This window comes from Xiphias gladius, chromosome 8 (genome assembly GCF_016859285.1).
Source record: "Xiphias gladius isolate SHS-SW01 ecotype Sanya breed wild chromosome 8, ASM1685928v1, whole genome shotgun sequence".
Classification (NCBI taxonomy): domain Eukaryota; kingdom Metazoa; phylum Chordata; class Actinopteri; order Istiophoriformes; family Xiphiidae; genus Xiphias; species Xiphias gladius.
In genome coordinates this window covers 16,005,228-16,030,249 of record NC_053407.1, presented here as the reverse complement: position 1 = coordinate 16,030,249, position 25,022 = coordinate 16,005,228, and the positions used below count along the sequence as shown (strand labels likewise).

At 42.7% G+C, this 25,022-nt stretch overlaps 1 protein-coding gene across 2 annotated transcripts; it reads right to left on the bottom strand.

The window, feature by feature from the left end:
- Positions 1-474: 474 nt before the first annotated feature.
- vwf (von Willebrand factor) lies at positions 475-23,785 on the bottom strand. Of its 2 annotated transcripts, XM_040132731.1 has the most exons (53): positions 23,288-23,783; positions 23,100-23,151; positions 22,796-22,939; positions 22,391-22,493; positions 22,055-22,263; positions 21,646-21,767; positions 19,985-20,204; positions 19,781-19,903; positions 19,582-19,693; positions 19,446-19,492; positions 19,200-19,336; positions 18,913-19,051; positions 18,447-18,547; positions 18,156-18,351; positions 17,864-18,079; positions 17,237-17,483; positions 17,050-17,144; positions 16,606-16,757; positions 16,320-16,423; positions 16,102-16,240; positions 15,857-15,991; positions 15,041-15,187; positions 14,784-14,924; positions 13,739-13,837; positions 13,487-13,643; positions 13,070-13,237; positions 12,826-12,961; positions 12,402-12,711; positions 11,032-12,196; positions 10,840-10,944; positions 7,955-8,098; positions 7,740-7,883; positions 7,445-7,609; positions 7,228-7,274; positions 6,953-7,130; positions 6,493-6,734; positions 6,184-6,373; positions 5,738-6,079; positions 5,384-5,622; positions 5,064-5,166; positions 4,865-4,936; positions 4,338-4,442; positions 4,004-4,209; positions 3,756-3,905; positions 3,550-3,666; positions 2,999-3,179; positions 2,630-2,670; positions 2,416-2,532; positions 2,003-2,101; positions 1,400-1,528; positions 1,244-1,283; positions 1,055-1,152; positions 475-867 (listed from the first exon to the last, which is right to left on the bottom strand). In XM_040132731.1, the coding sequence occupies exons 1-53, from the start codon at positions 23,291-23,293 to the stop codon at positions 682-684; spliced, it is 8,562 nt and encodes a 2,853-aa protein (XP_039988665.1). In that variant the 5' UTR covers positions 23,294-23,783; the 3' UTR covers positions 475-681. The 2 variants fall into 2 exon arrangements, with proteins under 2 accessions (XP_039988665.1, XP_039988666.1); XM_040132732.1 differs by lacking the exons at positions 475-867; positions 1,055-1,152; positions 1,244-1,283 and having other exon boundaries at positions 1,418-1,528; positions 2,003-2,103; positions 23,288-23,785.
- Positions 23,786-25,022: the final 1,237 nt, after the last annotated feature.

Genomic DNA, 25,022 nt, shown 5'->3' with positions numbered 1-25,022 from the left:
AGCTGTCTAGTATTTTTCAGTGATGGAGGAAATATTCAAATTCTTTACTGCAGTAAAAGTAACAATAGTGCAACATAAAAATACTCCATTACAAGTAAAGGCCCTGGATTGAAAATGTCACTTAAATAAAAGCATGTGTTATCAACAAAATGTACTCAAAGCATCAAAAGTAAAAGTACTCATAAGTACCGATGATTGCTTTACTATTAAATATTATATATATTACTAGATAATTGTTACTGTTGCATTAACGTGTAAGCGTTGTATGTGGTCGAGGTGTCGGTAATTTTAACCTTTTTATATTTACTCAAGTACAAGTATGTCCAGGTTGTACTGAGGTACTACTTTTGAGTAAATGTACTCAGTTACATTCCGCCACTGGTATTTCTGTATGTTTACTTGATTAAAAAGTAATGAAGTGATTCAGTTTTGATCTCAGGAACCTGATGTAAAAGAAAATCAGAAAAACAATAATTCACTCCAAACCCAGACATTTTAATAGGAATATAGAGATTACAACAAAACACAGGCAAAAAAGTAGCACTTACAGAAACTGGCAGGTTGGCTTTATTGTTGTTTTTGTTGCTGCTTTATATGGGTACATTTTACTTGGATACACACATACCATCTATATTTATAAACTCTCTCTCTCTCTCTCTCTCTCTCTCTCTCTCAGTCTCACTAGGTGCAGTGTTTGGACAGACAGTCGCATGCAGTGACAGACAGGACAGTGTGGTGGCTACGTGTGCCATTGGCACACAGGATGGGAACACTGAGAGGCTCCGTCGCCACAGCAGAACAGCACACACACTCCTGCTCCACAGCGGCACTCTCCAGGGAGTACATGGACTTACTGTGACATTTGCCCTGACAGACAGACGGACAGGTGGACAGACGGACAGCACCACAGGGAGAGACAGAAAGGGTGGGATGGTTAAGTATCGTGTTATGATTTCATTTAACTCTGCAGGCTAATCCTAGGGGGAAAATTGTTAATCTTCCTTAATTGTGTGTGTGTGTGTGTGTGTGTGTGTGTGTCTGGGTAGTCTCTTACCTCACAGTAGTGCAATTCTATTTGGTGCTCTGATTGGCAATCATCCACCTTGATGTACTTAAGCGTTCCCACTGTGTTCTGACATGGCGGCTCCATACCTTCACATATGCACACACTCTTATTAAAATCGGAGCGTCTAGATCTTTCTAAATAGCGTGCCAGTCTTGCAGAGGGCACAGTTCAACTTACACATCTCACAGCATGTTGCTCCAATCCGGCTGATTTGCCCCTGAAAACAAACGGAACAGGAGAGAAAAACTTTTTTTTAAATTTGTGGCAGATACCGAGGTGTAGGTGTGGGAATACTGTGAGACGGACGGAGGGCAGTTTGTGTAGGGGCCTTACCCCCTTTTCCAGGCAGGTTTGGCGGTTAAAAGGTGGGCAGGTGGTCACTCTGGTCTGCAGGACGAGATCTCCTTTACTGTTTACACCGCAGGTATACAAGTTGCAGCCGCTCTCGCTAGTGGTGTTCACCTGGATGGAGAGAGGCACACATGTACATACAGCATGTATGTAACATCCCTGCTGCTGAACAGCTGTTCTCTCCATTTTAAAATGTTTTACAATGTTGATGAATGAAGAGAAAATTTTAAAATTCTAATACAGACAGATATTTGGCAACAGTATTCTAATGGTCTAAGCTATAACACTGTAGTATTTTATTGTATAGTATCATATAGTATAGTATACTGTACTATAATAAACTATAATATACTATACTATAATATTCTAAGCTATATGTAAGACATATAGTTTAGTTTAGTTTAGTTTAATTTACTTAAGTGCAGCATAGAATAGCACAGTATTTTATAGTATACTACAATATATAATAGTATATTAAGGTGCTAATGCCAGCTGGAGAAAGTCTAGATAAAAATGTCTGTGTGCATTCTGTGTGAGTGAAAGCGTTCATAAGAAAGGTGTCATATTTTTTGCTAGAGCAGCTACCTGCAGACTGATCGGTTTTCCATCTGGCTCTTTGACGAAGCAGGTTGTGGGAACACATCGACCACAACAAGAATCCTCCTCCTTCTGCAGAGTGTATCCCTGAAAATATCACGGTTAGTACTGCATGTTAGTTAATATATGGAGACACCAGAAGGACATTACTTTAAACATAAAGACATAAATGTGCCTGGACAATTTTGTGCAAATAAATAATTTACTATTTACCTCTGTGAACAGAGTGAGCGACGGTAAATGATGTGGTTGCAATTTAATGGTGAACAAGGAGGAAATATGGTCAGAGGATTAGAGAATCTTTGATGAAAATGATGGACACTTGAATTTATTGGTTAGTTATGATGATAATGATAAATGATACTGGTGATAATAAAAAATAATGATGAGATGACGGTTACCATGGGGCAAGTGGGACAGCTGATTCTCCTGCACGACAGTCTGTATCTCCTCACGGCACCATCCTCCACCCTACACTCACAATGTGTACACACATCCACCATCAGCCTCTCCCCTGCCTGCAGAAACAACAACACAGATCCAGATGGATCACTGAAAGTACTATTCAAGGTATTCTTATATGAAAGATGAGCACTACTTTTCTGCATGACTTACTCCTATCACAGTCTGGTTGAGGACACACGCATCCATAGGAGCTGTAGAGAGAAAAAAGCAGGGATAATTTTAATGCCATTCATTCAATAGTATATTAAACCCCAGGGTTTATAAGGTCAGGATAACTGGGTGACACTAAGATGAGAGAGTCCTCTACTGGTGGACACTGCAATTGCAATTTGGTATATAAAAAAAGTGTGTATGATATGACTAAAGGGAAAGTTGGGAGGATTCAGAAATCACTGAAATCACGCCTGTTAGCTCTGCTAACTCATAATGTCAGTGTGTTGTACCAAATGGTACGGCTGTGTATGTGTTTACTGCTCATGTCTTCCTGTGTGTGTAATTTTCGTAGGCATTTGTGTTTACCACAGTGGCACCGGGGGCAACAGTCCTGGGTGTCGCAGCGTAGCTCGGTTCCCAGCGGGCAGGATGGAGTGTCCATAGCAGAGCAGCTGATGTTGGTCGCGGAGATGAAAACTTCGTCTTTCACTTTCACACACTGATGTAACACACATTTATCATGAGGAGACTGCCATATCTCACCCACCTATAAACCGACACAGGTGAAATTAAAATCAACTTAGTGGGGAGAAAAACAGATGCTTCAACAGTACACTTTTGTCTTTTTTCTGTGCGTAAAGTCAGAAATCTATATCCCAAGCAGCATGATTGATATTTGAGAAAAAATTATGAGCAAGTTGTATATGAAAAAACACATTGTACACTATAAAGAGGTGGATTCAACATAGTAATAGTGGAAGGAAAAAAATCATATATGCGATAACTTGCATAGAGTATCATTTCAGTGAGGACACCAACACTATAGCAACTGCCTTAGATACTTACAGGAAATCAATCATTCCTAAGAATTACTTGCGAATATTATTTTGGTATGAATGATTCCTCTACACACATACATGTCTGAGGTTTCCCCCAATCAGAGTGTCCCCTCGCATCTCCCCCTCCGACTCCACACAGCTGGTTGGTGTGCACTTCCCACAGCACTCTCCTTCCGATGAACTGTATGTTGAGCCCTGAAATATATAACAAATATACGAGTTAACGGCTGTAGAAGCATGATGCCGTTGTGTATGTTTGGCGTGTGCGTGTGTCTGTTTCTCACCCGAGGGCAGGTCCGATCGCAGACAGGTGGGGTACACTGAGCAATGTACAGAGAGGTCACTTTGTCCTGGCGCTCGGTACAACTGCACTTCTCACATTTCTCCTTCCATTCACTCCCCACTGGGTGAATCAGCCCACCAACCACACACACCTGGAGAGACACACAACAATAAAACAGGACAATTTAAACAATAACTGCACAGAAACAGAAACCTACGCACTGAAAGTTGCATCCAAACACAAACTCACCTTGTCTGGCAGGCAGCTGGTTTCTGTGCAGCCACAGTCGTTGGTAGAGGAGGATGTAATGAACCCAGCGGGGCAGGTGTGGGTGGTGTTCTGGCAGCTGCACACACATTCAAACACATCACAGCACTTTGTCTTTTTGACCAACAGCTGTCGATGTGTGGGACAAGCAGGGGGAACTTGAAGAGGGCACTCTTCCTTTTTGCACACTGAGACAGAAAAGAGATGAAGAGACACATGTCATCTCTGCACAGGGATGTGTGCTCTGTTTCATGTCTGTGTGTGTGCCGGAGCAATGCAAAGACTGGACATAATAGAGAAGGAGAAAATGGCCTACAGCACTCGTGTACGGGCTGACATTCCCCGGGGTTTTTCAGAACCACAGTCTGACCATCCTCACAGCGGGGCACTTCAGGCAGGTCACAATTCACCAGATCACACACTGAAAAGTCACAGAGTGAGACAGTCTGTTGTAGGTGGGCGACATATGTAAGTGCGTGATAAATACAGAGCAATGAAAAATGCGAATACTGCACTGTAACTTTTAAACCTTTAAACATTCCTAATAGATGATAAAGATGATAGACGTTTTAGCTCCTTGTATGTCAATATTTCATTTACTGTGAGGGTAGTACAGGTCTTTTTTCCTACAGGTTAATCTGTCTATTAGAAATGGATCCTCTCTGACTTAAACTGAGTTTAAATTTTTTGCATCAAAGCTTTGAGGTTTCAGCTATGTATATTCTGTTGTTTATCACCAACCTTCCAATATCTCTTCTACACATTGAAAACTAACAGGTCTGTTTTTCCCTCTCTCATTTGTTGGGGCTAATACTGGAAACACATATGTTGTTTTTTACATACCACACTCATACTCTGGGCAGCACTTGGACTCTCTCTTCTCCCTCAAAATCTCACAGGGTCCACACACTGGAGCTACACACACACACACACACACACAGAGATAATTAACTTTAAAAGTGTTGTTTAAACCCATAATGCAAAACTTTTTATGAATTGTAGAACCAGAAAAAAATGCTGCGGTAACATAAGGGGTGCTTACGTTTGACGTCATTGCAGGGTCGGGCTGTGCAGTTGATGTGTTGTTGGTCCAAACACATGCAAATTAGACATGGGTTCTCATCTGGTACCCAACTCTGCATATACTGTAAAAACAAAATCCAACCATGTTCCTTTTTATTGCAGTATTTGGTTACATTAGAAATAAACACTAGAGGGTGCTCAGAGCAAACTTTAATGGTGAACACTTTGGTTGCTCCATTATATAGCATTTGTTTTACCGTAATTAAGAAGTTGATTTAGATTTTGCATCATTCCCTCACATATTCAGTCATACTTTTCTGGTGTTCTCATGTGTCTCACCCTATATGCGTGTCCATGGTTGTCGACACACTGCCTGCATGCTTCTGGTGATACACATTGTCCGTGATGCAAAACCGTCCCTCCAGTGCAGAAACAGCCCTCAGTAGGCGTTTCAATACAAGATAACTTATTGCCTCTTTCAACCGACCAGTCACCAGGCAATGTCCATATGCTATCACAGTCCTCTACACACCCTGTCCGACATGCATCATACTCCATGGAGCTGGGGCACGCTAATGCTATAAAACAGAACAGGCAAAAGTTTAGGTTTAGGCTCAGAGTGGGTGTACAAATGTGTCCACTGCAGCAAGCGAATTGAAACTTTACACTTCGGCGCCTCAAAAACCGACTTACGGCAGAGGTGGGGGCTCCTCCAGTCAACACACACGCCTCTCTGTCTGCAGAGGCGTGCATAGGCAGAAATTAGCTCACACACATCTGACTCCTCACATGCCTGCTCCTCACACTTTGCGAGGAACACCTGGACGGGAATGTGCACATGGCACGGTTCAAACACCTCAGAACGTAGGGCCTGACATCCCATCGCTGCGCCAGACACACACACTGCCCTCCGTTTTGGCAGACACACACCACCGTCTATAGCCACAGTCCAGTCTGAGATGAAGGCTGGCTGGTCGGTGGTCGAGCTGCCATTACGCAAAGAGAGGACATTAACTTTCTCCTCCCCGCAGGCACCTGGAGGAAAGAAACAGAGAACAATCAGACATCAAAAGGAAGAGACAGTGTTGTAGTTTTGATAGATACAAATAAGAGAAAGAAACAGGGGGCACTTTGGTTACCGCAGAGTCCAGCAGTGTGGCTGGCGGTGGAGGAACTCGGCAGTGTGATGGTAAACTCATTGCTCTGAGGAGTGAAAGTCAGGACATAACCGTGGTCTGATTTCAGCTGCAGCATCACTCCTCCATAACGCACCAGCTCCAGGCCACTGTACCGCCACGGCAGTGCAAGCTCTTCCCGATCAATCACTACCTGCTCAAACAAACACATGCACACACAGCGAGTAAATTAAATCTTTATAGACTCACATATAATGATCATTTTAGTGTTAGTGCAAGCGTCCAGACCGGCAACACTGACATACAGCTTACCGTCATATCATCCTTCAGCAGCAGCTTATGCGGTCCGTGAATCACTTCCACGGCTTTCATGCAGACCTGGTTGTAATTCTCTGGGTCCTTACAAGGTCCATTATGGAGTTTGACCTCTGACCCTTCACTGACGCCTCTGCTGACAGTGAGAAGTGTATAGGAGCACAAGCCCTCCCCATCCAGCCTAAGTGCCAAGCCGTCAAACCTCACCACATGATTGGTGGAGCTGCCCATACACATGCCTGTCAACACACACCCGGCAGAAGGAAGAGAGTGTTTGTACAGGAGTCGGGACCTCATGTGATCCATTAATAGACAGTATAAATAGACTGGAATACAAGACTCCAGCATTCATAGTTAACAGCTCAAGCGGGAAATTATGTGCACTTGATACACAGTAGAGGGGTAAAATGCGATGCTAGAAACTTTAGAAGCTATTAGATCCTTTTGATGTACATACAAGGGCATTCCCAGTGGCAGCCACAGGTGTCCTGGACTTTGACAGGGGATATGTTGTTTCTGCAGGCTGGTGGCTCTAGTCTGTCACAGCTGACTTTGTGACTCTGTACTGTCACTGCCCCACTGGGGTGACACAGAAGAGAGTGGCAGCCATCCTCCAGCAGCCATGACTCACCAGGCTGAAAAACATAAGCAGAAAGATCCAGATGTTCTCATGGCTGTGAAAAGTCGCAGTATCGGTGTAAGTGGTATCCGACCTCAGCAGACATTACTCACTCTTCTCTCATTTCCATTATCATCAACACACACTCCTGGTGGACCAGCTGAGAAACAAAGCACATAGCATCTTCATTACTGCCATCAGTTATCATCACCGTCATTATTAAAAGTATAATCTCTATTGATTGAAACTATAAGAAAGGAACAGAATATAATTCATTATTCTTGCCAGGAAAAAATTAAACAATAAGTGTGCGTGTATATGTGTAAGCACCTCTGCAGATTCTCTCTATGTAGCTATGGTCCAGAGTCAACAACATCCGTAATTGATCCATGCTGTTCAAGTGCAGGGTGTTGTCTTGGTTGCCATGGCGCCCGAGCACATTAAGCTCACTCCTGTCATAGCCTGGTCCCACCCCGATGGGGAACACTGACACACCTGAGCGACGAGACTCTTATCAGTTAAACTTAACTAGAAGTCTGACAGAGGAAGATGAAGGATGGAATATCAAATGAATTTTGAACTGAGGCATGATAAATGTTCATCTTTTTAACGGTGGCTTGACTACCTGCTGCCAGTGCCTCATTAACTGCCCCTTTGACATCATCAGCTGATTTGTCAGTCACCAGCATCACCACAGCCTTGGCTACACCCACTCTTCCACCGCTGACTGGCAAGACGGACGTCTGCACTGCAAATCGCAGTGCAGAACCTGCCGAGAGAAGGAACAGTGAGGCTATCTGTGAATTTGTGTCTGCTTTAATATGTGTGTGTATCCACTACCTAGTGCAGGGGCAGCGCCGGTCCTGCTTGGTATGCTCTCAACCAGGCTCAGGAGGTTTGATTCGCTCTGTTCATCCTTCCAGGTGAGGTCCGCCACGTTGGTGTCTCCATACTGAGCCACACTCACCTGAGTGCCATTCAGCCCTGCACACAGACAAGGAGTTAAATCACTGAATCAATGCAGGGGAGGAAGATCTTGAAGAATCATAGTAGCATATACTGTATGTACCATACTGCCGTGTAATACTTTTATAATCTCACTATAAATGAAGGAATCTCTGCCTGTCTTTGTGTCTGTCCTTCGATTTTCTTGCCAACCTCTCATCCTATCGACCTTAAACTTCACGTATGTATAGTTGAGGACCCAAGGAAGTGCAGTGTTGACTGTGAAGTTTTTTGAATGAGCATTTCTTGAAAAACATACCACGAGAAATACTAAAGACAGTTGGTTAGGGCTGGGGCAACGCATCCACGTAACCGATGTCATCGATTGGGACAACGGCGTGTAGCACAGATGGCTGCGCCTTGTCTAAGCATGGATTCCCCAGAAAACAAGGTGCAGCTTAGAAACCTCGCACAGGATCATCTGAAGTGTGGGACTATTTTAGACAGAGACCAGAGCTCTGCAAATTGTAAATGATCCTGTATCACAGCAGTACAAATGCTATGCACGGTCACTTGAAGCAAAAGCATCCCGAAACGCTTTGTTTAAGACGCAGCTACAAGAAGACAGCGCCGTTTCGTTTACTTTTCATCCCCACCCAAGCAGGATATATTAGGATTATTAACAGGTGGAACAAGTCATTTATGCACCGCTTCTGTTATGGTAACGTAACGTTACACCCTGTGTGATCTAACGTTGTTATTCAGCCATTTTATATTTTCTGTTTCCTTTAACGGCAATGTATGAGTCAAAAAAATACTTAAAGTAACGTTAAATTTTTTAAAATATTTTCGCTCTAATGCAACGTCTTGCCTTGTCTTGCATATTACTCCAGTGATGAAAAAAAGTCCATGTCATACCCATTTTAAGTTTTAAGTCAAGTTTGTCAATAAAAATACTGATTCTCCAGTTCAGGGAACGGGTTGCAGTGACACGCAGTGATTAAATTTGCGGAAGAGGGAAATGAGTGTAGTCAGTAGAAGCTGTAATGGTGAAAGATGGTATCATACTGTATTACTGTCACTACATGTATTACCTATCATGTACTTGTATTCTATAGCCTTCATAATCCTATGCACGGGGATTTAACAAATGAACACACGCAAGTGATTATGTAACCATGAAATCACTAACTGAGCTCTGCTCTCATCTCAAGATGATGGCAAGAACATTTGGTGCAGATAATCAGCCGGCTAATTGAAAGATATTTGGCGGTGGCTGAGAACTGGGTGTGAGGCATGGGAACTGTGTAAATTAAATTGCTATAACATGCCAGCTGAAGGGGAGTGATACTGAAATGATCCCTTGAGACGGTATCAAATTGTACAACTAAGAGCCACACAATTAAAGCTGCCAGGTCACTGTGACCTGAGCGTGCAAAACTGGATAACTATTGGATTAAAACAACACATCTTCAAGGACAGTCTATTCTCGAAGGATGTTTCAGTAAAGCTGCAGCAGACTAAATTCCCAGATAAAGGTTGACCAAAAAAGGTAAAGCAGAACAACTTGTTCTCAAATTTTCTGCGTTAGGGGTGTATTCTGTCTGTGGGGAGGAAGGCTGTAACCCAGGGTTAGGTAAACCCCGGGACGTCAAGAAGTAGGCTAGTGTAAAAAATAGTGACGTAGGTTATTTTGGGTCTAAAACTGAAACCTAGGATTTAAGCAGGAAGTTATGAGAGTCCTGTGTGCATTCCAAAAACGTTTTTTGCATGCCCAGTAAGAGTTTGTGAGTGTGTGAACGCAAAAAAAGTCCTAACCAACAGTGTTAGGTGCGCAGTTTGAAATAAATTCCTAGGAGAGACTACTAAGTAAGATACTCTGATCTAGGTGAAAAGAATTTGCTTTAATCTGAGAGTCCACTGCACAAGAGAAATGCAGGTCTAGGGTCCAGACTGAATGCCTACTGAAATTCCACTACATAGGGTCATAAGAATGGTAATCTGAGCATTGTAGGGCTAGGTGTCCAGTAGCACAGCGCCTGATAAGAAAAGTTCCCTGGGAGGATAGATAAGGCTCCTGATCAGGGGGCGATGTATTTCGTAAGAAAATATAAAAAAATCTGAATAGGATGACATAAAAGGAAGCATTTATACTGTGTTAAAAAGTGTACCGGTCATAAGTGTCATTACCAGTTAACCTCTGGTAACGCGTGCAAGCGAGTAACCCTTAAGGTACATAACATGCCACCGTATTAGTGATGTTGCCATAATCTGCAATCACTTGCCAATTTAGTAGATAAACCTAGATAAAACCAAAGCAGTATAATACAACAGGCCTGCAATAAATCCTCCCGTCATGAAGATTATAATGTTAAGTTTTTATTCTCTAATCTGTTTAAGAGAATGTTGATTTATTTTAATGGTCATTTTGAAGGCTGTAATTGATGGTGCCGTTGAACTGCACTGTGTCATACATATTTTGTCCATCTCATTTTCATGAATTAAAGCTGACAAAATATTAGCAACAATTCTTAGTATAACCCAGTACAGTTCAACAGCACCACAAATGACAGCCCCCCTAATGACCATTAAAATAAATCAACACCTCTCAAACCTCAAACAGAATCAATAAAAGCTGAACATTATAATCCTCATGAAGGGCGGATTTATTGCAGGCCTTTTGATATTATACTGCATTGGTTTTATCTATTTTAGTGCAGTGCACATAACAATATACATTAAAAATGTAGTAGTGCATTTAGGTGCTGGGTCACACCTACCTATGTCAGCATTCTTGATGAAAGCTTTGACGAATGTCTTCATGTCCTCAAACTGGTCTCCAGACTTCAACAGGAACAACACATCCATAGGCTTCTTACACGGCACTGTGCAAAGACATGTTCACAAACGAATAATGACTAAGGACTCCTTGTGGATTGAATGATCAAAATGAGTGTGTCTGTCTTCTGTACCTGATGGTGGCAGGCTGGAGAGTGTTGTGGAGACCATGGGTGGCAGTGTAGGAGAGTGGTACCTGACTTGGGTGCGTGTGATATTAACTACACGGTGGACCAGGGTTGTCAGACGGTTGTAGTCATCCACCATCAGGGGACGTTGAGGGGAGCTGATGGACAACAAGTCAATCTCACGCACTTTTTGTCCAACTCCTATAGGATACACCTGTGTGCTTGTGCTGATAGATGGTGGGCGAGTCACCGTGTCAGTAGGTGGGTTTTCTGTCACAAGAAAGACGAGCTGAGGAGGGGTGGGGCCGCGTGAAGGCTGGACGGTGGCAATTTCCTGGAAGGCCGTAGTGACGGCTGCGCCGGTGTTAGTCTTACTTCCACCCCTCCAACGAATCTCCCTCAGTTTTTGCAGCAGCAGGCTCCTCTGTCGCCTCAATTCCCACCGACTGATCTCCACAGTGACCGTTACTGAGTACTGGATCACAGTGATACGAATGAACTGCTCCTTTTCTGTCAGCTGTGAGATAACTTCCTCTAGGAAGAGGAGCGACTTGTTGAAGTTGACCTCGCCGACTGAATCAGAGCCCTCCAGTATGAATGTGACATCTTGGACTGGAGGAATGGAAGATGGCGATGTGGTGATGGGAGACAGGCCAGAGGATGCAGTGGATGTGGGGGTGTTGGGCAGGTGATGTGTGGGGTTTGGCTCCAGACGAGGAGTTGGGGTAGTGGTGGTCGTGCCCTGGCGGGCTTTACCTGGAGTCGACTTTGGCGCTGGAGGTTTCACCACCTCAGGCTCCATCCCCAAGGTGCAGAGGTGATCTGTCAGCTCTAACAGATGATCAGGTAGCTCAGCTGTGCTGCTAAGCACATAGGCCCTGTTATCTGGGTTGGCCTTGGTGATGTCATTAATCTGACCCATGTTTATCCCAGGACCCAGTGCCAATGTCAGGGTGGTGATCGCTTTCTTGCGGAGCATCTTGACTACGCCGCGGACGGGACGAGGATTGGCGCTGGCAGTAAAGATGATCGCAACACGGCCAGCATGCTCACGCTTGTTCTTATCATAGATGTTGATAGCCAGATACTTAACAGCCTCATCCAAGAAGGCTGCATCTCCTCCTGCGTAGTGCAGGTCACGCACGGTCTTCTTAAATAGCCACTTCTGAACCTGCAGACACGTACAAAAGGAAGAGAAACGGGAAGGTCAAGCAACCAGGTGGGGACCTTTACTGTGACAAGTCAGCAAAGTCGTTTTTTTCTGAGGTACGTAGGAAACATGGAATATTATTCCAAAGAAAGCTCAATTCAGCACTACATACTGCTCGTGTGTATGAATATACACTTTGCTGTGTGTACAATATATGTTTATCTACCTGCAGGTCATAGGTTTTCACTCCAGAGTGGTAAAGCAGCACTGTGGCTCGAGTGTAAGCTGAGCCCATGCGAAATCGTTCAACCACTCCCAGTATAAAGTCTTTAGCTGCCTGAAATTCATCTTCGCTCAGGGCTTCTGAACCATCCAATAGGAACGCCAGATCCATGGCACGGTCACACGTGTCATCAGGCAGCAAGGTAGTGAAGGTCGGGGACGTGAAGGTGGCATAGGAGGGTGTGGGTGTGGGAGTAGTGAACATTGTGAGGGAGGTACAATCTTCACAGCTGAGGGTGTTGTTTTCACAGTGACTTTAGAAAAGAAAAACAAAGCATCTTAAAATGTGCAAATAATCAAATTAAAAAGCACTGATTACCATTCCAAAACATCTAGACTTGCTGCTGATTTTTCTGATGCAGTATTACCATATCTTGCAGTGGTCTGGGTCATCGTGGTTCAGGATGACCTTGTTGCCGTGGGAGATTCTCTGACCCTCATGGATACACACCTGACATTGAGAGGGATCCACGCAACGCATGGCCACCTCATCCAGTAGTTGGCCTAAGAAAAACAAGTTTTTATAAGAATGTATCCAATTACATCTATAGTTTATTTAGATATTGCATGCACAAATATTTTTGCATTTGTGAGGGTGAGTATTTTCGGCACCTGGGGGGCAGTCAGCATGGCAACCTTCCACACATGTGAGTGAACAGTGGAGGGGATCTGGGTGCTGGCAGGTGATTGGACAGGCAGGGCCACAAGTATTATACCTCCACTGGCATAACTCCTCCCCTAGACCTGAATTCCTGGGGTTCAGCTCCTCACAGCTCATGGCTAAGGAAACAAAGACTTGTGCTTCAGACAGAATTCTTTAATTATTATTATTATTTAAAGTTTTCAGGCCATTTGATTTTGAGAGCGTAGAAGACATGGTTTACTGGTTTAGCTTGGTTGAGAAGCCATGACACATTATCAAAACCTGAGAGACAATGTCTGCTGTTCATGACCATAAAGTATATTTCAGCCAGGAAATAACATGATGTAAATGACTGAATGGATCACGGAGAAACTCTTCACACTCACGGCAGAGATCATTAGATCTCCAGTTGACAGTGACACCCCTCTCTGAACAGGCTTGAGCGTAGGCCGCAATGACATCACAGAAACACGCACAGTCACCCACTGACTGACAAGAGCATGCTGCCTCCACACACATCTCCGCGTATGGCTCTGCATCCACCTAGAGTCACATGGGAAAAGGTTAAGGAAGGACCAAAAGCACGAACAATGCATGTGGTGTCATGGGATATCTAGTGCGTCTGTCGTAACACTCACCTGGCTGTTGCATTCTCTAAAGAGGGGACCAGTGATCAAATGACATGACTGCTCCACTGTTATTAACTTGACAATGTTGTCGTTGCAAGGAGCGGGTATCTATACACACAAGAACACACACAAATTTGGTGTGAAAATGTATCTCTTTGTTAATGTACTGTAGAATATCTTCACCTATCTTAGTAATGCAATAGTAATTTAAGAGCCATACTTGTGGTTTTCCACGTTTTAGACCCTTAACCACAAATCATGCATACTCGACATGATGGCAAACCATTTTCCAAAGCACTATTAAATTTTTAATGTATATTTTAAACCGTGCAGGCATCTGTTCGCTTTGGTCATATCAGTATGGCTTATGTATGAAACCTCACTGTATACAGCTGCAACTAAGCGAATCATATTAACAGAGCGGGCCCTAAATTGTCATTCAAGGGCAAGATAAGCTTCAGCACTTGTACCAGACATCAAACTCAAGCCACATTATCAACCAAATTCCACGTAATTCGCCCTGAATGTGTTTGTGTTTGGCAGTGTTCTGCACAATGATTTCATCATCTCATAATCAAGCCTGTATAACTTAATTTTATCATTTTAAAACTGTAGCTTAGACAGGTTAGTAAAACGCAGAGACAAACTAATTATAATAACATAAAAATAGTACCGAATTTTACAGCAGATCCTTAACTCTAATAACAAGACAGGTCTCAGTGCGTTTCTAATGTGTGACCATGGAATTCAACGCGATTTGTAGTTAACTGCCTAAAACGTGTAAAACTACCAGGGACAGTGCTCGGTAGAAAGCAGTTCTAAATAAAACTATTTGTGGATCATCCAGAGTAGCAAGGACATTGTGTCTGGAAAGAAATTTTGCTTCAATATTTATTTAAAAAAAAAAAAATCACTGAATTCTTAAAGCAGCATAAATTAAATTCCATACACCTCCATTGGATTTTGTTGGCAGAATTATAAAAAATTGATATAAATAAATAAATATGTTATTTTTTAATTTGAGTGCCCTAAGACCTAAGGTCTAAAACTTTACCTGCGTTACATCGGCACAGCTTGGAACAACCTTCCAGGAATTCCCAAAGTGGGAGAAGTCCACCTCCAGCTGGTTGTTACTGCTCATCAAGTCGTTGTTGACATTTCCGTCAAAGTTACCACACAGACCACACACCCGGCCCTAAACACATAAATGTGTGTGACAAAAAGGGACATGTTTAATATAAAATATAATATGAATGAAAAAAAAAAAAAAGTTTCAACCAGTGGAAAAGTGTTGTTTTGATGTATCAGTACCCTGTATGTGGCTGAGATGTGGACCAGGAGATGGGTCCCCTTGTCCCAGCTGAGGGAAATGTGTTTCCCCAGCAGCAGGGTGTAAAACTGACCAGCTCGGACAATCTCCACCTGTGAGCCAAGCAGAACTGGCCTCTTCATCTTCACCTGTAAGAGAGAAAGATGGCATACTCACATGTCAAGTCTGAAGAGTTTGGTCACAAGGCTTAGTAAATTCTTCTTCAGATAGTCCGAGTAAAGCAAAATGTACGTTATGAGTGTGTCAGACATATGAGAGAGAGACAGACATTTAGGTGTGTCTGATGAAGGTTGCTGCTTTACAAACTTTATTTCTCTTATGTTTATATCCAAATGGATAGCAAAAGGCACTACGCTGTTTGTCCCTGCATTCGAGGGATAAACCATATTCAGCATACATGTAAACATCACTATTTTTATCCGTTTTATAGTCAAAAATATTCAAAGAACATTTCACTGATTGTTGTCCATTTCATGTTTGATTGCTCATTGTAAGGACTATGCTTTTTAGTAAAATGTTCTCTTCAAATTTCTGATGATTCCTTCTGTTTGTATTATTGTAAAAATTGAGTTCTGCTTTAGGAAGGGGACCTTTATTGTGACAGATCATATTTGCAGAGTTTGGGACAGGAGATAAAGTTCTTTGTTTTTTTGCAGTTTTGTTCATGTCTGTCAAATGTTTCACCACTGCCACAGTCAACGTGAGCTCAGCACTTCATGGGCATGACCACAATAAATAACACAAAACTAACTACATGTGCGTATGTGAGTTTGTATAGGTATGCGTGAGTGTGTTACCTCTCCATCTTGCATTACAATCAACCCTCCCTGGTAGAAGACTGTGATTGCTTTTGCACAGCGATGTCCCACAATTCCACAGGCCTCATTCTCCACCAGCACTCTGAATGAACCCTCTTCTCCGTTACACATATCCTATCGACAGTGAAAGTAGAAAAAGACAAAAGTAGTAAATGATAAAGATAGGAAATTATTTTTTCCTAATTAAATGCCTGAAGCTCTTTTTGGAATTCTCTATCTCTTACCTGGACCAGGACATATTGGCAGAGTCCAGGGAAGGAGTACGTGAGGCCATCAAAAGAGATGTAATGCCCTTCCCCCACAGTGCGGCACACACCATCACACACCTTCTCTGTGCAGCGCCACTTTCTGTTCTCACACACACTGGAAAAGCAAAAGTCTGTTAAGCAAGCAAACTGCAGGCATAACCATCCATAACCACCAATATAAGCTATCATTTTACCAGGTGTTGCAGTCCAAAGAAATGGTCTGTCCTGATGTATATGGCCTGCTGTTATGGTAACAGGGACACTGCTCCGGTGCAATGCAGGTTCTGCGGTGTAGTACCTGAAATCAATCCCCTAATCAATAAGTATGCTCTGTTTTAGATGTGTGGTGCTTTATCTACAACACACACACACACACACACACACACACACACACACACACACACACACACACACACACACACACACACACACACACACACACACACACACACACACACACAAAGATAACACACCACCTACTGTGCCGGAGGGACAGAGGCAGCCAGGGATGCAGGTGAGACTGACACAGGGCAGATCCAGGTTCTGGCATGTTCTGGCACACTCCAGGCCTTTTTCTCCGGCATCACACTCTGTAAAAACCAATGGAGGAGGGCACTGGGCAGACCGCCGCTCTGCGTACAGAAAAACACCATAATGTAGTCGAATTAGGTAAGGTTGGTGATCAATCCCTAAAATGCAAAACTTATTTGGGCAAGAAATAATTGAAACAGATTAACTTTAATTTAACTGTTTGGGTGATAAGAGTACAGACATTCACCCAGTTGTTCAGTCGGACATTAAATACAGTTGGTCATATGAAAGATACGACATGGACAGCAGACTACACAAGTCATGAAACACGTGGACATTCAACAGTGAAAAAAAAAGAGGTTTGGTAACTCTTCTAAAATACTGTAATCTTACCTCTGGATGGTGCCAGGTCATCATCATAGAAGAGGTCAGACAGCAAAGTATTCCATTCAGGGGAGCTACAGCGCATGGTGCCATTCTCACAGTAGCTACACATGCAATTAAGGACAAACACAAAAAATGTCAATTAGGACAATATAATTAGATTGGTTTCTGAATATATGTATTCACAGTCACCGACCAGATGCTGTTGTGATCCGCGAAGACGTCATTAGGCTGATAGAGCTGTCCATCATGCAGGCAGGTGCACAGGTCAGCTGGCACACATTCTCCAGTTTCGCTCAGGTACTTTCCCGCGGGACAGAAACAGCCCTCCTCACACACCCTCTCCCCCTCACAGCCAGGCTCAGCCCCAGACAGAGCACGGCACGTCCGGTCACACACACTCCCACAGGCCTCATACCTTTGGCCTTCGGTGCACTCCATCTCTGACAAAATCAAATCAGGCCCTCCTATGATTAGTCATCAGCTCTCAGTTAAGCTGTGTTTTTATCTGTTAAAAACAGTGTACCCACCTTTTTTGAGTACAAAAAGGTTTAAATCATCCCTGGAATTATTATAGACTTTTGTTGTTTTGTTGTTAGTATTGCTTGTTGTTGTATCCTTGATGACAGACAGATATTTATGTCCAGCTGATGTCCTGATCTTCACCTACTCAAAGTTATGGTTTACGCAGATTACTATTGACTTTTGCAATTGCTCTACAAGGCTGTTTTTTCTGTCTAAAACTGGAATGAAATGATTGTATGTTTACTAGTATGTGGGCACATGAATGATCAGCTATAAAGTAGTTTAGTGTGAGAGTTACCACAGAGTGAGGGAGACCTCCAGTTTAGCAGCATTCCTCTGGCAGCGCACGCAGCTGCGTAGGCAGACAGAGCAGAGCAGAGGCACTCTTCACCATCCACACACGCACACGCATCATAACGACAGAAACGCTGGAATGGACCCGGGTTCACCAGAAAGTGGCACGGTCCGAACACGTCGGACATCATCACCGCACACGCCTCTTCTGCAAAACGTACTGAAGGGTGTTGGACGATTAGAGTCGAGAGATTACTGGTTTTTTGGGTGACGTGTGTCCATGTGAGTGTATATACCTCTTTTGGGGTTAGTGGCACATGGATCAATTTCATGTTTGTGTGTGGATACACAGTCTCCGTTTATCCTCCAGGACTGGCCAAATGCCTGAGGGCCCGCCTCCACCAGTCCAGAACCAGACAAGAAGTCATCACCTTGGTTACCATTGAAGTTACCACAGAGACCACAGGTCCGACCCGCCCACTGTGGTCCCAGCTGGGGTGGTAGAAGGAAAGCAGAACAGTTGTTTGCTCATCTTTTCACACATGTATCATAACCAAAAACAACTTTAATCATTAAAAATACTCAACCTTTAGGAGGACGCGGCCCCGCCCATCCCAGTCCAGATGAAGGTCCTCTCCAAACTTTACACGTATAGAAGACTGGACAGATCTCTGGATATGCAGACGGCCTGTAAAAGTGCACACACAAGAAACTGACTAGTTGAATTCAATACAACTTAACGCAAGTGATTTAAACAATGAAATTTCAACTAATTAACATTTTTGTATGAATACAAATAATCACAAGTTTGTCTCAAGAAAGGTTGACATGGATATTCAAATGGACAGATTTTTATTTGATTTTGACATGCTAAATCTAAGTGGATGGAACACACTATGTCTTTAGATTGAAAACATTTTGTTTTGGCTTCAGGCCCATGTGTTTACCTGTTAAAGGTATGATCATTTTAAGTATTTCCAGTTCCAAGTATAGTTCCCTATAGAATATGCTTACAGGGAATATGAAATGCAACTATTATCCAAAGTGGCATACCATGATGCATTGGGGTCTGGATGTCCATGCTGTTGACAGAGACAACTCCTCCGTGCTTCAGCTTCACCGTCATGTCCTCCAGAGAGGGCAGGCTGAGCGTCACTGAGCGTGTGCACACAGCATCCTGATCATCTGCACACTGCAACACAATATCAATAAATAGCAAAAATACTGTAGATGACAAGCACCTCTTGACAAGGCTGTGTAATTTGTGTAAGAGAAGAAAAAATTCCAAAAATTTAAAAATAAAATAAAAATTTTAAGTTAAACAAAAAAAAAAGAATTACCTGTACATTCTCAATAATGACAGAAAACCCGCTATCTGTGCAGTCTCTTGCCAGCAGATACTGACAGTGGCCAGTGAAGGTGAAGAATTTGTTGTCAAAGGTCTTGAAGTGAGACTGGCCCACCACCAAGCACTCACCTACACACAGACAACAGAGACATAGCCGCAAAGTGTAACAACCCAGCACTTTATTTACCACGCCAATGTGTCAGTCAGTGCATTGGCCACTACTGTAGATCTCTCTCACCAGGGCAACTTTCATTGGTGCATTCCCAAGAGCCGTGACGACACACACTGCAGGACAGAGACAATTCAGATAACAACCTGGAAGTATTTCTGTGAATGTGCTCATGCATATTTGGACGTGCATAGTGCCTTCTCACCAGGTGTTGCAGTCCTGAGAGATAGTGGATCCTGGAGGGAAATGTCGTCCCATGTGTACACAGGAACACTGGGATACCTCCACACAGCGATTACCGTCCAAAACCTTACCCACTGAAACACAAATACACAACATGTTACAGCTACTAGTAAGAGAGAGACAGAGAGAGAAATAGGGAGATTTAGTGAGTAGGAGGTTACCGGGGCATGTACAGCCGTCCACACACTCCTCCTTGCAGACCTCCTGGATGTTGAGACTATGGCAGGTTGTAGAGCAGGACTTGGTGCATTCACTGTACTGCATCCCAAGTGGACACTTGGGGACTGTACATGCAAAAACACATATTTAGATCACTGATGTAACTATATAGCTTGCTATTACTTTCAACAGACTGACCAACTTACAGCACCGGCTCTCCTCCAGCCAGCCCCGCAGAAGTATTCCATGGGCGTGGCATGTGCGGGCATACTCTAACAGGATTGGACAATAGCAGTCTTCCCCCTTCTTGTGGTTACAGTGACATGCCTCCTCCTGACACAGCAACAGGAACGCCTCCGGAGAGACCAGGTGGGCACAATGCAGAAAAACACTGGAGGTCTGCAACACACTACAGCTGGACAAAATCTACACAAACACACACAGACAGGTGCACACACACATACACACACACACACACACACACACACACAGACAGACAGAAACATACACAAACAATGTGAGCAATTAAGTTAAATAAAGGAAGGAGGAGAAATTGCATGATTTCAATAAAAAAAAGGGTTCTTTATACCCCAGTTGACAATGATGTTCATTTCTGTTTATCTTTAGTAGTTAAAGATTTTTGTAACTAAAACTAAAAATATGTTGAGAACCTAAAAAATACCTATCTTTTTGGTGGGTTATCAAATATTAGTATTCTTGTCTTGGCATGACTTGTCATGTCTTGTCAGCTCATGAGTGAGAAGGTTTAAAAATGAAAAAAAAAATATGCCAGTGACAATAAGAGCTATGACTGGCACCGTGCTAGAAAAAAGAATTTTGATGGGTTAAAGACCATAAACTCAACAGCAAATAGAGAGACAAACGCCTGTAAAGAAATGTTGAAATTATTAAACAAAATACTTTAATATATCTGCAAAGATTTCTTTAGTTACTAAATGAATATTCTCAGACTGAAAGAGAAGATGATGTCATCCAGTGGTTTCACACTAGCAGGTAGTTTTTATTGCTTTCTCACATGAGGGTGTTGTTGTGGTGCAAAATGTTCTTGCTAAAACTGGGTGATCTTTTCATACCAGCACACCCACCACATCTACATTTTACACATTACATAACTGCACCCACACCTGTCAGATCTACTGGCTTACCAGCTGTTCGCTTTTTGAGAGATTGGGGTCTTTTCCCCATTGGAGCATAATGGCCCTGAAAGTCATATGCTATATACTGTGTACGTAAGCCCATTCCCACCAAGAAAAAAAAATGATGGTATGACAAAAATTAAATTTCTAGTGGTAAATCAAAATTAGGAGACAGAAGTTAAGAGTCTGACTTGCTTAGTCATAATTATATGGTGCTAAGTCAAATGTTTGACACAATTAGGGGATTTCAACAATTGTGCCATAGAACCACACCGTTTTTACATATTACAGGATGTCCAAAATTTTCACTATCACCTACTTTTGACTTAATATACATCACCAGTAAAACTTACCAAGTCAAAGTATGACTTACAAAGTCAACATTATGACAAACTAGACAGCGAGAAATACTGTATGCAGTGAAACATGGACATGCTTGTTTAGTAAGTATAAGTGAGCTGTGGTTGACCATCGCTAAAAAAAAAAAAACCCTTTGAATGCCAAATGCTTTAACATCAGTCGCTCAGACCCTGCCATGCCTTACATTGTGTCTATCTTTACTTGTGCTGAATAATGGTATTATATTATGAAGAGACGCTTATGTACATTTTTACAACTGTTTGCCTACATATCCAATTTAATGAAATCCTTACAGATGTCCTAACACATGCATGTGCGCACACACGTGTGCTTGTGAACTGTGCTCTCACCAGTGAAGTCTCTTTTGTGGAGTTACAGGTCTGGCTGGGATTTGAGACCCGTCGACATGACTGATCAGCCCCCTTCACTGCCCATGAATTTGCAAAGTCGTAACTGTCCGCTGTTAGGAATCCTGAAAATACACACATACACACACACAGAAATGCACACACGAGTTGATAGATTTCTCCTTAATCTCATCCTACCACCACTGTTTCTCTTGCTTTCTTTTACCTTGTTATCTTTTCCTGTGCTAAGTTGCTACTCTTCCTGTTGATGACTGCTGGTGACCCACATCATTTCCTACATTCCAGTAATAATGGACCCTCCCTAGTTCCTCCTCACTCTCAAACATCCACATATTCCACATACGCACAGTTAAAGATTTTTGAGTGTACACGTTTCCCTGCATGCACCTACCCTCTTGGGCGGTATATTCATCAGCTGATACAGAGTTGAAGTTTCCACAGAGGCCACAGGTGCGGTTGGCATGGTGCTTGGTCAGTGTCAAGGCAATGTTGGCTGCATTATCAATAGTAACAGTGAAGCCATACTCCTCACTCCAGAGCTTATAAAAGCCAAGCTCAGAACCCACAAACACAGCGTGAGATGCATGGGGCAGAGGAAGTCTACAGAAAAGGAGACACACATCAATCTTCAAACTTATGGGGTGATTCTTTCTGTAATAAGTCAACATGAACACACACAGTTAGCTGATGATTTTTGCATGACAATTTAAATATTCTATTCCTCTACCTTTTTTCTCCTTGTGTGAGCCGACCATCTACAGACAGGTGCAACTCGAAGGCGTCTCCCAGAAACAGAGTGACTCCTGTTCTTTTACCATTGACAAAATCACCTGCAAATCCACAACACATTTTTTTTTTTTACCATAATGAGACTGCTACATCAAACCAAAACTGAAAAAGGCAAAACTTCACTTTGAGACTGCATAAAATTAAAAGTAGGCGTAAATAAGCAAACTGTTTTGATAGTCTGATATATTGCTAAAAGTACATACACTGTTTTAGCACACATATCACTGTGAGTATCAAACCTGTGCACTATGCACTACACACTGAACTGCACAGGATGAGCATCAGACACAATTAGAATTAAAATCTGTTTGTTTTTTTATTGAATTGTCTGAGTATGACTCACCCAGAAGTGTGAAGGAGTGATGGTTGCAGTCCCCAGCCAGTAGGTAGCTGCAGTCTCCAGGAAACTCATATAAAACTCCATCAAACGTGTGAACGTGGTGTCTTCCGAACAGACTGCATCGCCCTGTCATACCTGCCACACAAGCTGGACACACACAAAATATACCAATATGCAACAGACTGTTGAAACAGGACTAGAGGAGATCTGATATGAAATTATTCAAGTATCAATAGTCTATAAGACAGCGATACTTTTGTGTGCAAAGATCAAAAAGAATCTGGACATCCTCTGATATGACACTCACCTGTCAGATGCAGGAGAACCCATATTTCTTGCAAATACCTCCTCATACGTACCTGAAACACACACATAAATATGCTCTCCATGATCACCATCACCTACACCATCATCAACATCCTCCTCTAATGTCTAAATATCACATGGCCTGTTTCATAAACTTCTTTCTGCTGTTCAAAATCCACTTAGTCCTACCTCCATGGCTCCAGGGTCAGTTAATTCACAGAGCTGCAAAGAAAAGGCACACAGAAAATCCAAAAGCTGCACGTTCAGACCTCACAGTCAGGACATGATGATATAATGTGATGGTCTGTGTCAAACACAAGTTAGACCGAGAAGAAGGTCAAACACACAGCCACTCAACCCCTGGAAGCTCTATTTTATAGCAAAGAACGTACCCACACCCAGCTTTCATTGGCTTTCCCTAAAGGTCCCTCCCCTCGCCAGGTTATGTCAAGAAGGGCAGAATATCTTTTAGTCTGAAACCATCAAACAGATTCAGCAGGACAATACCAGGATGTGCCCACTGATCCCCTGGCTGAGTGATTAGTCTACACTTGCATATCTGTATCGGCGCCAACCCAAACAAGTCTTGAGAATAACACACTTACTGGAGATATCTCACGCAATAACACTGCTTTGTTGGTGCCACATGGACAAACACTTGACTAAGCTGCGCCAATAATACACACACACACACACATATAAACACACACACTGGGAACGTGTACGGATCAACACTCTCAAGTGCAAACGTCACCGATCATCTGGAAAAAAGGACAACGACAGAGGAGAGAATAACATCTCATCACACATTTTCAAACACAAACATTCACAATTAGTGTCACCATCTTTTATATCTGTAACCACTAAAATCTCTGTGTTGTGTGTCCAAATAAATTCCTATCCAATTTTGGTACCATTTGGCTACAGCATGCTTTGTTTAAATTACTTTAAGGCCCCTGCATACTCTCACATGCATTATCAGTTATTGTGGCTAATCAGTCTTCTCCTCAGGTCAACATCGAGTTAAGCTTTGTTGTAACCAAGTTCAATATACAAATAACTATGATACAGATATAAGTTGGTCTGCCCTGACAACAAATCTAACCAGAGAGTAAGAATGTATGTCATTCAAGCACAGTCTGTACACATCCACATAGTCCTGAAAAGAGATCTAATCATGCATATTAGGAGAAAACACCTGCAGTGGTGGCCCATGGGTGTGTAGGTAATTTAAGGCCCCGAACAGCCAAGGCAAACACACACAAGTGATTTTAATTACTCTGCCTGAATAACACATGTTGAGTGAAACACATTTCATTAATGATTGGCTCAGTTCCATCAAGTGTCCCTGTAAGCCAATGCCAGTGAGCCACCAGGCACAATACCAGGCCTCTGGAATGAGCTCACCTAAACGGTGAGCTTGTTTTTTATCTGCACCTGTGCTTTTCCTGCTATGACATGTCAAAATGTCTTCCATGACAAACAAAACTGTGACCTCTTCTCAAGACTGTTTCAGTATGTACAGACTGTGGTTAATTGACTTGATTGTTGCATCTGAAAGGAAGGGACAAATTTCACCTCATGTAATTCCCTTCTTAGGAATTACCCTCCACCCATCTTCAACCTGAGCCGAGGCCTAATCAGACAAAATAACTGAAAACACCTGCAGGGCCTTTAAAATGTTTTAGTAAAAACATGTCTGTTTAATGCAGTTTTAAATGGTTGTAATCGTGGCTGGTCATGCAGTTCCACTCACGTCTCTCTTGCTTTCTAACAGGCCAGCAGGTCTACAGGTACAAATGTTAGTGCGTCATTGATAAAGGGTCGTGGATTTCCAACTGTCTATTCTGTAGTTTAAAATGGTAATAAAGCCATTAATAAAGTGGGTTTTGTACTTAGTAATAAGCCATCAGCAAAAGTAAAG